The 16,678-nt window shown below is 38.1% G+C and overlaps 1 protein-coding gene across 7 annotated transcripts in view; it reads right to left on the bottom strand.

The window, feature by feature from the left end:
* Nucleotides 1–16,678, bottom strand: part of LARS2 (leucyl-tRNA synthetase 2, mitochondrial) — a 216,366-nt gene that overhangs the window by 166,839 nt on the left and 32,849 nt on the right. For all 7 annotated transcript variants that reach the window (XM_060685937.2, XM_060685936.2, XM_060685940.2 and 4 more), the window contains one exon: nt 10,572–10,663. In XM_060685937.2, the coding sequence (XP_060541920.1) occupies nt 10,572–10,663 (92 nt within the window). The remainder of the gene's footprint in view (nt 1–10,571; nt 10,664–16,678) is intronic.

Genomic DNA, 16,678 nt, shown 5'->3' with positions numbered 1-16,678 from the left:
TCTGGTCGGTCATAGTCGGTGTTGGCAGGAGGACAGAGGTTGACCCCTAGACCCCTCGTTTGCGGGGTGCCTCAGGGCTCGGTCCTCTCTCCCTCCTATTTAATATCTACATGAAACCACTGGGTGAGATCATCTGACGATACAGGGTGGGGTATCAGCAATATGCTGATGATACCCAGCTGTATATTTCCACCCCGCGTCAGTTCAGTGAAGCGGTGGATGTGATGTGCTGGTGCCTGGAGGCTGTGAGGGTCCAGATGGGAGTCAACAGGCTCAGACTTACTCCAGACAAGACCGAGTGGCTGTGGGTATTGCCTCCTAAAGACTATGTCGACTGTCCATCCTTGGTTCTGGGGTGGGGGAAATTGTCCCCCTCAGAATGAGCTCGCAATTTGGGTGTCCTCCTAGACTCACAGCTAAGATTAGAGCAACATCTGACAGCTGTAGCTAGGGGGACCTTTGCACAGGTTCGCTTGGTGCACCAATTGCGACTCTACTTGGATCAGGAGGCTCTCCTCACAGTCACTCATGCCCTTGTCATCTCACGGTTAGATTATTGCAACACGCTCTACATGGGGCTACCCTTGAAGACTACAGTTGGTCTCCTTGTTCGGAGACTACAGTTAGTCCAGAATGCAGCTGCGCGAGCTGTCGTGGGTGCACCTAGATACCCCCACATTACATCAATTCTCCGCGAGCTGCACTGGCTTCCTATTGGTCTCCAGGCACAATTCAAGGTGTTGGTTCTTACCTTTAAAGCCCTACATGGCTCAGGGCCAGGCTATCTTCAAGACTGCCTTCTATCGCATAGCTCCCAGCGACCGGTAAGATCCCACAGAGTTGGTCTCCTCCGGTCCCGTCAGCTAAACAATGCCGGTTAGTGGGCCCGCGGGGGAGGGCCTTCTCTGTGGCTGCCCCACCTCTCTGGAACCAGTTATCTCCTGAGATCCGGACTACACCCACCCTATTGGCGTTCTGGAAAGCGGTGAAGACCCTGCTTTTCCGGCAGGCCTGGGGCCGTTGATCTCGCTGTTGCAATCTTGCAAGATCCGGCCATGAATGGTGTGCATGGGCTTTTAATGTTTTAAAAATGTTTTAAAAATATTTTTTAATAATTTTCCTATGTTCTTTGTTGTATTATTTTTTGTTGTAAACCACCCAGAGTCCCTTGGGAGTTGGGCGGCATAGAAATTTGATAAATTAAATTAAAAAATTAAATTATTAAATTAAATTAAATTAAATTAAATTAAATTAAATTAAATTAAATTAAATTAAATTAAATTGATACTGTGCTGTCTAGTATTGTAAAAGGTGGTAGTATAGGAGGGTTTCTCCTAAAATCTACACCACTTCTACTGTTCTGAGTGTGTTTAGTTCAATATTTGTTGTCCAAGGCTAGTTGTCCAACCCGTCTGTATGCAGATTCATTGTTGTCTTGAATGAGACCAATCACTGTTGTATCATCTGCAAACTTCAGTACTTTAACAGAGGGATCCTTTGAGATGCAACCATTGGTGTATAGAGAGAAGTGGAGAGAGCACACAGCCCTGGGGGGCTCCTGTGCTAATTGTACAGGTATCTGATGTGATTTTGCTTAGCTTCACCTGCTGCTTCCTGCCTGTTAGGAAGCTTATGATCCATTTACAAGTGTGGTCAGGTACAGCTGTCTTTGGAGGAACATCTGACGGCTGTAACCAGGGGGACCTTTTGTCAGGTTCGCCTGATTCGCCAGTTGCGGCCCTTTCTTGATCGGGATTCCCTGTGCACAGTCACTCATGCCCTCGTCACCTCTCGCCTTGACTACTGCAACGCTCTCTACATGGGGCTCCCCTTGAGGAGCACCCGGAGGCTCCAGCTGGTCCAGAACGCAGCAGCGCGGGTAGTGACGGGAGCAGCATGGCGCTCCCATGTAACACCGCTCCTGCGCGAGCTGCACTGGCTCCCAGTTGTCTTCCGGGTGCGCTTCAAGGTGTTGGTTATCACCTTTAAAGCGCTCCATGGCATAGGGCCTAGCTATCTGCGAGACCGCCTGCTGCTACCGACGACCTCCCAGCGACCCGTGCGCTCCCACAGAGAGGGCCTCCTCGGGGTGCCATCAGCCAAACAATGCAGGCTGGTGACCCCCAGGGGGAGGGCCTTCTCTGTGGGGGCACCTACCCTCTGGAATCAGCTCCCCCCAGAGATAAGGAGAATCCAAGACCTCAGTGCCTTCCGTCGCGCCCTTAAAACCCATTTATTTAAACAAGCCGGGCTGGCTTAAGATGAAATTTTTAACTGTTTTTAAATGTTTTAAACGTTTTTAATTGGTAAATGAGTTTTAATTGGGCCAAATTTATATATCTTTTAATTGTTTTTAATATTTGTTCTGCATGTTTTTTAATCTGGCTGTACACCGCCCTGAGTCCTTAGGGAGAAGGGCGGTATAGAAATCCAATATAAATAAATAAATAAATAAATAAATAAATGTTATAAGAAGAATGATTGGCTGTGCTATTATCAGGCAGCCATAAAAGTAGACAGGAAGTCCGGGAGCTCCTGCTATTTGATGATTGATCTCCTGAAGAGGGACTGCGTGTGACTGAAGAGAACTGTAAGCAAACTATGTTTTGTGTTGGAGAGTGATTATTCGAAGACGTGTTATCATTGTTTTGAGAAACCAAGTTTGTTTTGCACTAAGAGTAAAGAATGGTTTTTTTTCACCGTTCAGAGTCTGTGAGTATCTGTGTGCTTAACCAGCAACGTATCTCTTTGCTGTCCGGTCTGTTGCCTACTATGCAGAGGGAAGTTTTATCCACAACATGAACCTTGTGGAACTCCATTGTATATTGATGTAGGATTTAAATTGGGATGAGCTGATGAAAAAGAAGGAAAAATAAATTGGTTATGCAGATAGAAGTTTCAGTCTTTGGATGTTGAACTAACCACCCAATGAAATCAAATTATCTGTCCAACAACACCAGTAAACAAATCAATAAAAACAAATCACTTCCCAGATTTTATTAAGCTGCTCTATTAGTTTGAACTGTGGGATGGGCAACAAATAAACATAGTCACAATAATTAAAAATCAGGCTAAAAACACGAAAGCACCACTAGTTGTCATCTACAATAGCTCACAATTCAAACCATTTGAATTCATTATTAATTCAGTGCAGCCCATAATGGATACTTACATTGCACTTTCTCAGGAACTGCCCATACCAGCATACAGACTATTAACTAATCTGAAGCAGATTATCATAAACAACAAGAAACAATATGACAATGATGCTAACATTCCCATGTTAGCCTGCAATAAACCCAGGTGTCTACTTTGCCTCCATATCTATGCCAATAGCACCATCACAGGCTCTAATACATACCCACAAGATTAGAGGCACTTTTGTATGCCTCTATATAACATAATCTGCCAGCAATGTCCTTCTGGATTCTATTTTTTTTAAAATATACTTTATTAGTTTTGTAATTAAAAACATCAAATCTCTACTAAAATCAGAAGTGCAGTGTTTGTACATATTTACAAGATATACATCAGGTATATTTCACATTTAAATTGCAAAAGATAAGCATATCCTGACATCATAATTTTATCCTATTATTTAACCATTTGTACCACTTTCCCCATAATACATGGTGTTTTGATTTCTCGTCGTTATTTAGCTCATTCATTAGTTTTGACATTTCTGCGCACTCTAAAATTTTATTTATTAAAATTCCCTCTGGTGGTATGGTTTTATCTTTCCAAAATTTCGCGTAAACTAATCTGGCCGCTGTTGTAATATGAATTATAAGTTGGATTTTATCTTTAGTAAGTCCATTCCTTATTATTCCCAAGAGAAATATTTCAGGTGATAGATCTAATTCCTCATCAATTATTTCCCGTAACCAAATTCGAATTCTAGATCAAAACCTTTTTGTCATTGAGCAGGTCCACCACATATGATAGAAGGTGCCAACCTCCTTACCACACTTCCAACAAGTTGCTGAAGCATTAGGAAACGTCTTAGCTAGTCTGGCTGGCGCTAGGTGCCACCTATGGAGCATCTTATAGTGATTTTCCCTATATGTTGCGGCTTTAGTCATTTTATAGTTTCTATTCCAGGCCTCTTCCCAATCGTTAAAATTTAAGCTATATCCAATGTTTTTTTCCCAGATATTTAACTGGTTTCTAGCTATATCTTCTGCCCTATCCTTGTCTAGTAAAAGGTTATATATTTTTGCTAACATTTTCTTTTCCACCCCCAACAAAATTTTGTCTAAATTTCCATGCTTTGCTTCTATGCCATATTGATCCCTATCCTTCTGATACCTTGAATTTATCTGTAAATAATTCCACCAGTCTAGGTTGAGGCCTTGGTCTCTCAATGTGTCTAGGGATTTGAGGTTCCCGTTTTCATCTAATAAATCCTTATATGTGCCAAATTTTGTAATGTCTCTTCTATTTGGGGAGGTCAGGGCCTCCATAATAGAAAGCCAGTTTGGTACTTTGGTGTAGAACCGTTGCCTAATTACCTCCCACGTTTGTATAAGAGTCTCCCTTACTTTATGTTTGTGGAAATAAGATTTTTTCTTATTTCTTGGGTCCCACAAATGGGCATGCCATCCTTCTTGTAAATCATGACCCTCTAAGGTCAGAATTCTCCTATTTTGCAGTGTGACCCACTCCTTAATCCAAACTAATTTAGTTGCCTTTTGGTAAGCTTTCCAATCAGGGAGTCCAAAACCGCCCATATTTCTTTTCCCTTGCAATATGTTATATGAAATCCTCACCTTCTTTCCCTCCCATAGAAAATTCCTAACACTTTTATTGAAATCTAAAAAGAATTTTTTATCCAGACTCACCGGTATGCTTTGAAATAAGAATATAATTTTAGGGAGAATATTCATCTTGATTGCTGCTATTTTGCCCGTGAAAGACAATTTTAACTTTTTCCATCTATCTAAGTCCTGGTATATTTTTTGTAATAGTGGGGTATAATTATCTTCTTTTAATGATGAATACCTCGATGTAATCCATATTCCTAAATATTTTGTTTTCTTCACTACCTGGAGACCTAAAGAATCTTCCAACTCTTTCTTATATGCTTCTGTTACGTTTTTCACTATTATTTTGGTTTTTGTTTTATTAAGTTTAAAACCGGCAACTTCTCCATATTTCTGTATTTCCTGTAGTAATTTAGGGCCAGATTCTAATGGGTCTTCTAATATTAGAGCCACGTCATCTGCAAAGGCTTGCGTTTTGAAATTTTATTTCCTAATCTTTAGTCCTTTAATTTTTTTATTAGATCTAATCTTCCTAAGTAACACTTCTAACGCCAGAATGAAAAGTAGAGGGGATAGGGGGTATCCCTGCCTTTTGAATCTGGAATATTCGAGTCTTGTCCCCATTTATTAGTATACTCGCCCTCTGTTTGTGATAAATATTCTCAATCATTTTCCTGAAGTTTGCCCCAAATCCCATTAAGTTAATTTGATTGACCATAAAGCTCCAATTCAGGTTGTCGAATGCCTTTTGGGTGTCCACAATCACTAGCGCCAGCTGCTTTTCGGGATGTTGATCATAGTACTCTATGACATTTAGTACCGTTCTCAGATTGTCCCTCATTTGTCTCCCTGGAAGAAATCCATTCTGGTCTTTGTGGATCCAAAGGTTTAAAAAATTTTTCACCCTCTCCGCTATTATACTCATAAACAGTTTATAATCTGAATTTAGTAAGGAGATGGGTCTATAATTTGCAATTTGTTTCGGGTCGGCACCTTCTTTCAGTATGAGAGAGAGATATGCTTCCCTCCATGTGTCCGGAATTCTTGTGCCAACCAGGACCTCATTAAAGATTTCTAATAATTCTAATTGCAATGCTTCATCGAATTTTATATAAATTTCCCCTGGTAGTCCATCTGGGCCTGGGGTTTTATTCTTTTTAATTTTGGTAAGGGCAATTTTGAGTTCCTCTATTGTAATTTTGTTATTCAACATTTCCCTCTCTTCTTCTGTTATGTGGGGTAGACTAGCATCCATCAAATATTGTTCCACCTTAACTGGCTCGATCTCTTCCTCTTTGTATAAAGCTTCATAGAATTCTCTTGTTCTTTCTAATTTATCCTCTTCTTTTGTCAGGAGGTTACCCTTAGAATCTTCTAATGCAAAAATTTGACTCTTTTCATTCTCTTTTTTTAATTTATATGAAAGCCACCTTCCGGACTTATTAGCTTTCTCATAGTAGTAATGTTTTGTTCTTTTTATTTTTTGTGCTATCTCCTCCTGATCCAAAATATTCAGCCTATGTCTCGCCATCATCCACTTTTGTTTAGACACTTCGTCTCCCGGATTTTGCTGTAGTTTATTTTCTGCTTCTTCTAACCTTTTGGTGTGGGACTCCCTGGCCTTCCTTTTTTCTTTATTTTTAAATGCCATATACGATATAGCCACTCCTCTCACATAAGCCTTCATGGTATCCCAAACAATTTCTCTAGCCATACCTTGATTACCGTTTTCTATAAAAAAGCACTTTACTTCTTCATTCAGTTTAACAATAAACTCTTTTTCATTCAATAAGTTAGTCTGTAATCTCCATCTCTGTTATTTTCTCTTCTTCCTATACTGCCAATTTATTTCGAGGAGCTTGTGATCTGCCCAGGGGTTTGTGCTCATATCGACCTTCTTAATTTCCAATCCTAATTTCCTAGTGGCCCATACCATATCTATTCTAGACCAGAAATTCTGCGCGTTTGAATAAAAAGTGTATTGTCTGTCAGAGGGATGCAATGTTCACCACATGTCAATCAGGTTTAATTCATCCACCAGATCAAAAAAACTTTTTGGCAAGGGTGCTGTTTTATTTTTTTTAAATTTTTCCACTTTTATGGTCTCTGTCTGGGTCTACAATGCCGTTAAAATCACCTAACATACATATTTCATTATGCGCCCATTTTCCTAGCTGTTCATGTAGTTTTTGGTAGAATTGTCCCTGTTTTTTGTTCGGGGCATATACCCCTACCAACATCATTTTAGAGTTGCCACTCGTTACCTCTATCATTAAGATTCTCCCTTTAGCATCTTTATATTTTAATTCTGCCTCTATTCCTCTTCTGACATATATAACAACCCCCCCTTTTTCTTTTCTCTGCTAAGGACACAAATACTTTACTGAATTTAGTATATTCTTAAAAAATGGCCTCTTCTTTTTTTATATGGACCTCCTGTATGCAAATTATATCCAGATTTTGTTTTACCAATTTTGACAATATTATCTTTCTTTTTTTATAGTCATTTAAGCCGTTAACATTTAGAGAAAGGATTTTTATACCATTCATTCCTAACATTTGAATCTAATTCCTAGTTCTTTTTTGTTTTTAAGGTTACTGCTCTCACCGGTCTGGTTTTTTTCCCTTTTTCCTCTTCTTCTTCTCTTTTCTTCTCCTCTTCTAAATCTTCCTTTGTACTTTGTTCTTGGGAAGTTTCTTCTTCTGTATTTGCCATGTCGATTTCCTCCTTGCTATTTTGCTCCTCTTCTCCTTCCTTTAGCTGATCCAGGAAGTCCTGTGCTGCACTTAAGCTGTCAATTTTAATTTTCCTTCCCTGCCATGAGATTAACATCCCCTCTGGCAGGAGCCATCTAAATATTATATTTCTTCTATTCAGTTGACTCGTCAAGTCATAGTTATAGTTATAGTTCTTCCTCCCTTCCCTCACTCTTCTTGGTACTTGTTTTAAGATAATCACCTCTTTTCCTCTGAATGTGATTTGTTCCTCTCGCGCTATGTTATATAAGATGTCCCTCACTTTTTTTTCTGGTGAATCTTACATGGACCTCCCTAGGGAGCCTGTTCCTTCTCGCATAATTTGTTTGAACTCTATAAACCTCATTGAGCTCTCTAATGATTTCCTGTTTATCTCGGTGGAGAGCATCCGCAATCAACTCAGCCATCTTATCACCCAGATCTTCTTCTTTATCTTCGCCAATATTTTGAAAACAGAGATAGAATGAGGCCTTATCCATTTCAAGATGAATCAATGAATCTTCAATTTCCTTATTCGGCATCAACAGGGTTTGATCTACCATATCCAATTTCTTTTCCTTTTGTTCAATCCTTTGTTCTGCTTTTTGGATTCTTTTCTCACTATTAACGATTGAAGCTTGGATCTCGTTCATCTTTGAGTCTAGCACATGAATATCCAACTTTAGTTCTGAGTGGTTGTTCAGCAGTTTCTCTTGCATCGCTAACATGGTTTCTTGAATTAGTGACAGAGAGGACTGTACAGTTTGTAATGTTGGGGTTGTTGGAGGTTTATCTATTTTCTGTAGGCCTTCTAGTGACTTCTGTGTAGCTGGGGACGACATTGCTAAGTTAGGATTGGATGGTACTTTTTTCTGGTTTTCAGAATTGTTAAAGTCATACTTGCCATTTCTTTCAAAATTGATTTTTGTTCTCTTATTATTTTTTCAATATTTCTCCAAATAATCATTCAGTGGCACTTGCCACTGTTTTCCACTATTGGATACTTCTTGGATTCCTAATCAGGTTACTTGCTTATTAAGTATGAGGGGTCTATTTATTTAAAGACTCTTCCTTAAGTTCCTATCCTTAGCCTTCTTTAGTTGATCCCAATAACTTCTTAGTATAATTATTTCACTTAACAAGTAACACCATCAAACAATAAGTCTCTTAACTCTTGATTAATATTATAAACCTAGCCTAAATCAATTAAGTAATTAATTAAATATAGCACTTATTAATGAATTATTAAAAAACAATTGAATTTAAAATTCCTAAGAAAATATATTAAGCTCAAAATATAATTAATAAATAATTAATTAATTAGCAAGATAATCACCTAAGGAACAATTAAGTATAATTAAGTATGATTTAGAAATATCAGTGCCTACTTAAAAATATCAATACTGTACTATCTAATAAAGGCAATATAGATATACAAATATAAATACAGATAGATAAATATGAATCAGTACTATGCTACCTGATAAATACTATAAACGTAGAAAAGTATACAGTTAAGTTATAGGTACAATAAAAATGTAAAAAAGTAGATTCTATTTTTCACCAAGATATAAATAAAGAGATCTTACAATTTAATTTGTTAATTTACCAATTAGTAGAATGTATATGTTTCTCAAGAGGGTTTTGCCAGCAATCAAGAGAAGAGAATATATATATATGTATTTATATCAATTTATAACCAGTGTCAAATTTATTATAACTATGGGGTTCATCCCCCCCTTTTCCAAATATCGAGTATATAACGTTCTTTAAAGTTCTTTAATACTCAGCCTCTACACTCTTCCAAATCTTGCGAGTCAGTTATTCTGACACTGTTCTCTATGGTTTTCTGCTGCTAGATTGTCCAACGTCAGCCTCTCCGTTGTCTCCTGAGTAATCCTTATAATGGCTGCACTTCCTGTTCTTCTAGGACGCTCAGATCTCTCTCCCACTTACACACTCTCCAATCGGACTGTGGCAATAAGCAACGAAATAAAGATACTTCAAAACTCTTGTCTCTTGCTTTACTCTGTCCACCAAGCCTCTTCTTACGCCAATAATCCCAGTGATCGCTTTCTCCTCTCTGCTGGCTCGGCGGGTTCTCTCGTTCTCAATCCTCTCGCTCTCTTCTGAGACCTTCGCCCCCGACTCCACCAGCCCCTTCCTCCGATGTCACTCTCACCAATTAGGGAAGGTATGGTAGTCCCAATTCGCCACTGCAACCTCCGATCTCCCGTCTTGTTGCTGGTTACCGCTGCTTCAGGTCCGCCATTGACCAGCAGACTCACGTGTGCTAGGTTGACAGAGTCGCCCTGGTCTTGCGAAAAGTGATTGCGCTTCACTTTTTCGCTCCCCTGGCTCTATCATCCGTGAAGCTCTCTGGGCTTCGCGCCCCCGAAGGGATCCCCAAAACATGGTGACTGGCAGTGATGAGGAGCGGTGGTCACTCACTCAGCACCATGTCGCTGCAGGTCACCAACCGGGAGTCCTTCTGGATTCTAAATAGGGCAAGCTTGATACAAAAGTTTGATAGCAGAACTGAAAATGAGGACAAAGTAATATAAGAGCATTTCAACCTCCCTCTCTGCAGATCACAAAATGACCATTTTGGAAATAAGAGACTTTAATCACACAACTGAGAAAGAAATTGCTGAATTCACATGTCAAAATTACAATTTAATTCATAAAGTATTTGTAATCTGTTATACAGATCTATAACAAATCTGCATGTCTGTCCTCTCTGCCCCACACACATTTCATCTCAATTAAAATTCTACATTCAGTTAAGCAACTCTAGGCATCTGATGAAGTGAGCTATAGTTCATGAAATCATATCCTAATTTACTAAACTTTGGTAATCAGAAAAGGCACTACCAAACTTCTTCTATTTTTTAGCTAGTCTACATCAACATAGTTTACTCTAGGCATCTGATGAATTTACTAAACTTTGTTAATCAGAAAACCCACTACCAGACTTCTATTTTTTGGCTACCCTATATCAACACAGCCTTCCCTTCTACTATGATGACTTCTGAACTGTCATATTTCACAAGGATCTGGGAAAATAAAAACCTTTGGGTCCACTCTGCAGGATGGAATCCATGCTCAATTGCTGCATTCTCTGCTGGTAGTCCAAATGCATCCCATCCCATTGGATTTATCACCTGCGCAAAAGCAAGAAATGTTATTTTGGCATTTTCCAGAGTTTCATGGCTCAAGATAATGAAACATGTTTGCAAATCCAGCATTTTCACTCTATCACAAAATCATACAAACTATGCTTGTCACATACAATTTCACTTTAAGTATAATGCATAGGATATTTTTTTTGTTAACTTGAAAACAGTCAAAGCTAGTGTATATGCTATACTAGTGTACCTGTACATGCTAATGTACATCCAGTCATTTTGATAATGTGCTATTATGTTTATTACACATATACTTATGACAACACAAATAATCCCTTCCTTCCCTTCCCCTTCCTTCCTTTAGCCTCCATCAGTACATATCCTTGCTGTTTTGTTGAATATAGATAGAGTGATCAGGAACTAACTTTGCCTTATTTTTCCAGTTTAAGGTAGCATATGCCAAGGATCCACTTTGTCCATAATCCTAAAGTAAGTTGCAAAGGCCTTTTTATTTGTTTAAGTAATCCTCTGGAAAGTCAAGGGAAGCAACTGGAAAGCCCTTAAGGACACCTTGGTCCTAATAGGTCAGGTGCTAAAGAACTGTGGCTCATTCTAAATTCCAAATCAGACTATTACGACTTGATTTTCTGCATGTATGAAAGAAAAATAATTGAAAGAGATAATAGACTAATCAACAGTAACCATGTCTTTACTACTCAGTAGGTAGGTAGGTTTCCAAATTATCAGCGATTTAGGTATCAGATGACATTATTAACAAATGAACAAGATCTATTTTTGGAATAAAAACTTAACCTTCTTATTTTTACTATCAATGGTTACATGACTATGCCATTTGTAAATGCAATATAAATGAAGAGCATATTTTTCTAGCTATCTTGATGGTGTGGTATTATGTTTGTTATATAATAAAGCAAATGTACAGTAGAGAAGGGATGCAACAGTTACCTATCTGGGAAAATAAATTAATTGTCAAACAAAAAAGAGAAGTGGAATTCTGTGAAATGTGTATGTTATGCAAAACAGAACACCAAATGTTTACTCTGCATAGTAATAAAAAAAATACAAAGAACAGAAAAAATAGTTATATAACCTCTTGCTTTTAATGTATATTCAACATAATATAATTAGGAAATAATTCAGGTACATGTCAGCCTTGGAAGCCACATTAGGCTGGAAGCTTCAATGCTGCCACCTCCTCATGTGTGGGAAAGTAGGAGGGGGGATTTAGGAGAGGGGAATTAGTAGACATAATAGCATTCTTCCTATCGGTCAAGGTCAGGGCGATCCAGTATCTGGAGGAGGAGTGGTCAGGGGCTGGGTCGAGGTGGAACTGACGTTGGTTGGAGCATGTGATCGACTGGGGAGAAGGGGGATGGTTTTGGGACCTTTGAATTACTGAAGGAAAGCCCAGGCTTTTCCGATTCGGGATTTCTCAGATGTGCCAGTTTACCTATTCTAGAAAAGAGAACTTTGGAAAATGCCTGCTTCCGTGTCTTTACTGGGAGTTGGGGGTTTTCTGGAACGCTGACAGTACAATTATTTCGGAGTTATCGGAACAGTTTTTGATGCGAATAAGTCAAATCAATCTGAGGACATGTCCATTAAGTTTGGAATTTCCACAATTTACTTCTATAAACAGCTGAGCTTTGCAAGAAGCCGTTATTTCAGTGGTGGGTTTCTACCGGTTTGCCCTGGTTTGGGCGAACTGGTAATGCTGGCAGCAGGAGGCTCTGCCACCCGCCCGGACATCATCACGGACACTCTGAGCATATGGAGAAGGTTCTGCACATACGTAGAAGCGCTGCACATGCACACTCACAGTTCCAAACTGGTATCGAAGGTAAGTGGCACCTTAGTTGTTCAGAAACCAACATGTACCAGTAATGTATTGGGAAAGGAGCATAGCTAATTGTTTAAAATACTTTAATATCCTCTAGTGAGTAAATTAGCTGAAATTATTTCCAAAAACCCACCACAATATAGTCTCAGTTAAAATAACACAGGTAAGATATACTGTATCCATATAGATAGTTGTCATTTTACAACCACAATTGAGCCCAAAATTTCTGTTGCTAAGCAGGTCAGTTAATTGAGTTTTGCCCCATTTTATAACCTATATATTGCTGTGGTTAATTTAGTAACACAGTTAAGTAAATCATGCTTCCCCATTTAATTTGTTTGTCAAAGTTGCAAAAGTAGGTTTCTATTCTTTTAGCTTCCCATAAAGCATTTAAGACCTACTTTCCACCTAAGTGCTGCAATAAGATGAAGTGACTATATATTGGAAACCTGACTTGCTGCCAGTTTTTTGTTTTTAATGTTTTGATTTTTATAGTTTTAATATGGTTTCTGTTGTTTTAACTTTTCATTTAGAGTCAGTTTGTTATAAACTATGCAGCTACATAAATATTTTGTATAAATAAATAAAATAATATTAAAATAGTAATAAAAATTTAATAATTATTATTTTGCAGTAATATTTGTTTTATCATGAGCACTATGACATTCCACTTGAAACACACCAGAATCTTATATATTATAAACAATACACAAAATTGAAAAAGATTATTTGTTGGGCAACTTTGCACAATATAATGTAAATCTAGCAAACAAGCAGAATTGATTTCCCTTCTATATAAAAGGGACTGTGATTAAATGTTATTTTCTTCTTTCCTGTAACTATCTTAGTTACCAGTAATTACTAGGTAATTAAACAGGGTAAAGATGTTCCTTATGGCTTATAATTTAATACCAATAGAATCTCTCCCTGAGATTCATCTTGAGAACCTCTCCCTAAGATCGTTTAAGAAGTCCTTTAAGATCTAGTTCTTTCCCCTAGCCTTGGGCCACAATGACATTATTATGATGATGTACCATCAAGTTTTTGATTCACAGCAATGATACAGATTTTCCCCATGACCATCCAACTCTAACTTGGTTTTTCATTTCTTCCAATGGTGCACCCATTAGCAATGACAATCCATTCACCTTGCTGCTGGTCATTCTCTTCTTTCTTACCATTAGAGTCTACTACAGGGCGCTATGCCTTTTTATGTGTCCAAAGTAGTGTAATTTAAACCTGGTCATTTGCATCTCAAGTGAGAACTCTAGAATGATTGGTTTGATGATCTATTTGTTTGTATTTTTGTTTGTCAATGGTATTCTCAAGAGTCTTCTTTAACAACAAAGTTCAAAAGTGCCCATCCTCTTCCTATTCTGCTATTTGAAAGTCCAACTTTCACTTCCCTCGAATGTCACAGAGAATCAGGGCCGGATTTAGATGAAAAGAGGCCCTAGGCTATTCCACTTATGAGGCCCTTTCACCTCCCATTTTTAAGTTTTTATGTTTGTTTATTAGTCATATGTGTAGAATTTCTCCTTATTTTCGGTTCAGTGTTTTATTGTTCACTGTTTTTAGAATAGTGTAATTTTAATTTTGCTAACAATTTGAATGTAGGCCCCTCTTGATCTTGAGGCCCTAGGCTGAAGCCTAGTTAGCCTATAGGAAAATCCGGCCCTGCAGAGAATAGTATGATTTTCACAATTTTGAACTTTGTAGGTACAGACAAATCACAGCATTTTAATATCTTTCCAATGCCTTCATGGCTGCTCTACCAAGCGCTTAGTTTATAGCATGTTTCTTGATTGATGGTCTCAACTGACCCTCCTTTACAGTTGATGATTTAATGTAAAAGGTTGCTACCTACCACTTCAAAGTCTTCATTGACAATTCTAAATATGGTTGTTCTACATACTGTATTTTACAGTTAACTTTAGTCTCATTTTCTTCACTTTGTTCCTTAACTTTTATTATTTATTACTAGAAATTGCAAATCCTTGCATTTGCAGAGTTCTGTCATCAACATAGTACATGTTATGTATATTTCTTCCTCTGATTTTAAAACTACTTACAAACTATTTTCTCTGAATATATATTCAGCATATGGGTTGAATAAACAAGGGGAGAATATACAGCCTTGTCACTTTTTTATTTTTATTTTCTCTCCATTGTTATTTTATTGTGTGTTGGATATTGAGGGAAGGGGAAGTGGAGAAAATAAGTAACACTGCCATCTAGTGGATTGGATATATTGTATCTTTTTTGGAAAAAAAGTAACAATTGTGCTACATTTCAAGGACTCTGAGCTTATTCATAGATAAGATAGTGGGAAGAGCATCAGAGACTGTTTACAGGACTGTTTACTCAGGTGCTCTTCTGGGAAACTATTAAGGGCAGGAGTCTGAGATTGAAAGAAAGAAGATTGCAGTGACTTTGGAAAAAGAGCTGTAAATATTATGTGAGACTTAATTTAACAAAAGAACTTTTGGGTATTATACTGTGGTGGATTTTCCTTGCAGACAGAAAGTTTCTTCTTCTTCTTCTTCTTCTTCTTCTTCTTCTTCTTCTTCTTCTTCTTCTTCTTCTTCTTCTTCTTCTTCTTCTTCCTTCTTCTTCTTCCTTCTTCTTCTTCTTCTTCTTCTTCTTCTTCTTCTTCTTCTCCTTCCTCCTCTTCCCCTTCCCCTTCCCCTTCCCCTTCCCCTTCTCCTTCTCCTTCGGTGTCACTTCTCCACTTTTCCCCTATTTAATTATTTTTAGCTGGATTGTGATTTTTGAAAGACTTTTAACTTTTTACATACACATAGATTTTTTATTAGTATTTATTTTTTCTTCTTTTCTTTTTTGATTTTTCTTTTCCATGTTCCTTGATGGGAGACTGTTAATGTGTTTAATATTCCTTTGTTTAATTGGAATAGGGCATACAAGAGCCTGAAGATTTTTTTTCTTTCCTTTTTTCTTTTGGCTTTTTTTTTTTTTTTTTTTTGGCTTTTCCCTTTCATATTGCTACTTGGGATAATATTTGTCCTACATATAAATGGATTAAGGTATAGAAGAACCTGAAGATTTTTTATTTGTTTGAAATTTTTATAACCATTTTATAGAAATGAACAGAAAGGCAACAGCTATTGGTTTTTCTACATCAAATCCTTCTTCTTCACCATCTGGAGGACAACGATCAATACAGACGATGTTGCAATAGGAAAAGGAGAAGGAATGAGAGAACGATAAGGAAGCGATGCTGCAGATGATTTGGTAAGGAATTCAAAACATACAATCAAGAGTACAGAATATTGAGCAGAGAGCAGAAAAAATTGAACAAAGAACAGAAAAAACAGATGAAAAAGTGAAGAGCATACACCAAATGATGAAGAAATATGAGGATAGACTCAGAAAATTGAAGAAAAAGAAGAACAAAGGGATAAAAAAATCAGAGATATTGACAGTAGATTGGATGAGGTTGAACGAGATAAGAGTGGAATAGGATGGGACTTCCGGCGGTGACGTCATCGTGTTAGGGACGAAAGGAACGGTTCTCCGTTCTCCAAGTCCCTAATATCGCCGATTTAGGAGCCGATTTAGGCACTATTGACCCTGGATAGGTCAATAGAAAAAAGGGGAAACTCCGAGGACCTCGGGGAGGACAGCAATCCCCCTGAAGGTTCAGGAAACCCCCCTTAATCCTGATCGGGGAAAAACCAGCCACCCGGCTGGCCAGAAACGTTGACAGCTGACTAAGAGGGAAGCGAAAATCAAATAAAGAAGACTTCGGTGGAAAGATCGGGAAAGAAACAAGCTCAAAAGGTATATTAACAACCCATAACGTGAAAATCGAAGGCGGAAGAAGTTAAAACTCCAACTAAGAAGCTAGATAGCGGTGACTGAGAAATAAGCGGAGACAGCTTCCATTTTGACAGTGACAGCGCACAATTTAGCAGCTGGCGAAAGCGGAGGAAACCCAGGAGGAGAAAGCGAGCCCAGACAAGCTTGGATTTTGAATATACAGCCACAGAGGAGAGACGGAATTTAAGGAGAGAAAGGGGGTTAACTTGACAGACTTTGTGGAGGCGATAACGAGACATTTAACAAACATTCGATACCGGAAGAGAGAGCGCCAGGAAAACTTCGTTTAAAGTGGAGACCAGTGACTTTTGGAGCTAAATTAAATTAATTTAAGCGGAATATTTTTCTTG

Source organism: Pantherophis guttatus, chromosome 4 (genome assembly GCF_059756535.1).
Source record: "Pantherophis guttatus breed Tessera chromosome 4, ASM5975653v1, whole genome shotgun sequence".
Taxonomy (NCBI): domain Eukaryota; kingdom Metazoa; phylum Chordata; class Lepidosauria; order Squamata; family Colubridae; genus Pantherophis; species Pantherophis guttatus.
Note: the sequence above shows the minus strand (reverse complement) of the source record. Positions and strands in the feature narration are given on the sequence as shown.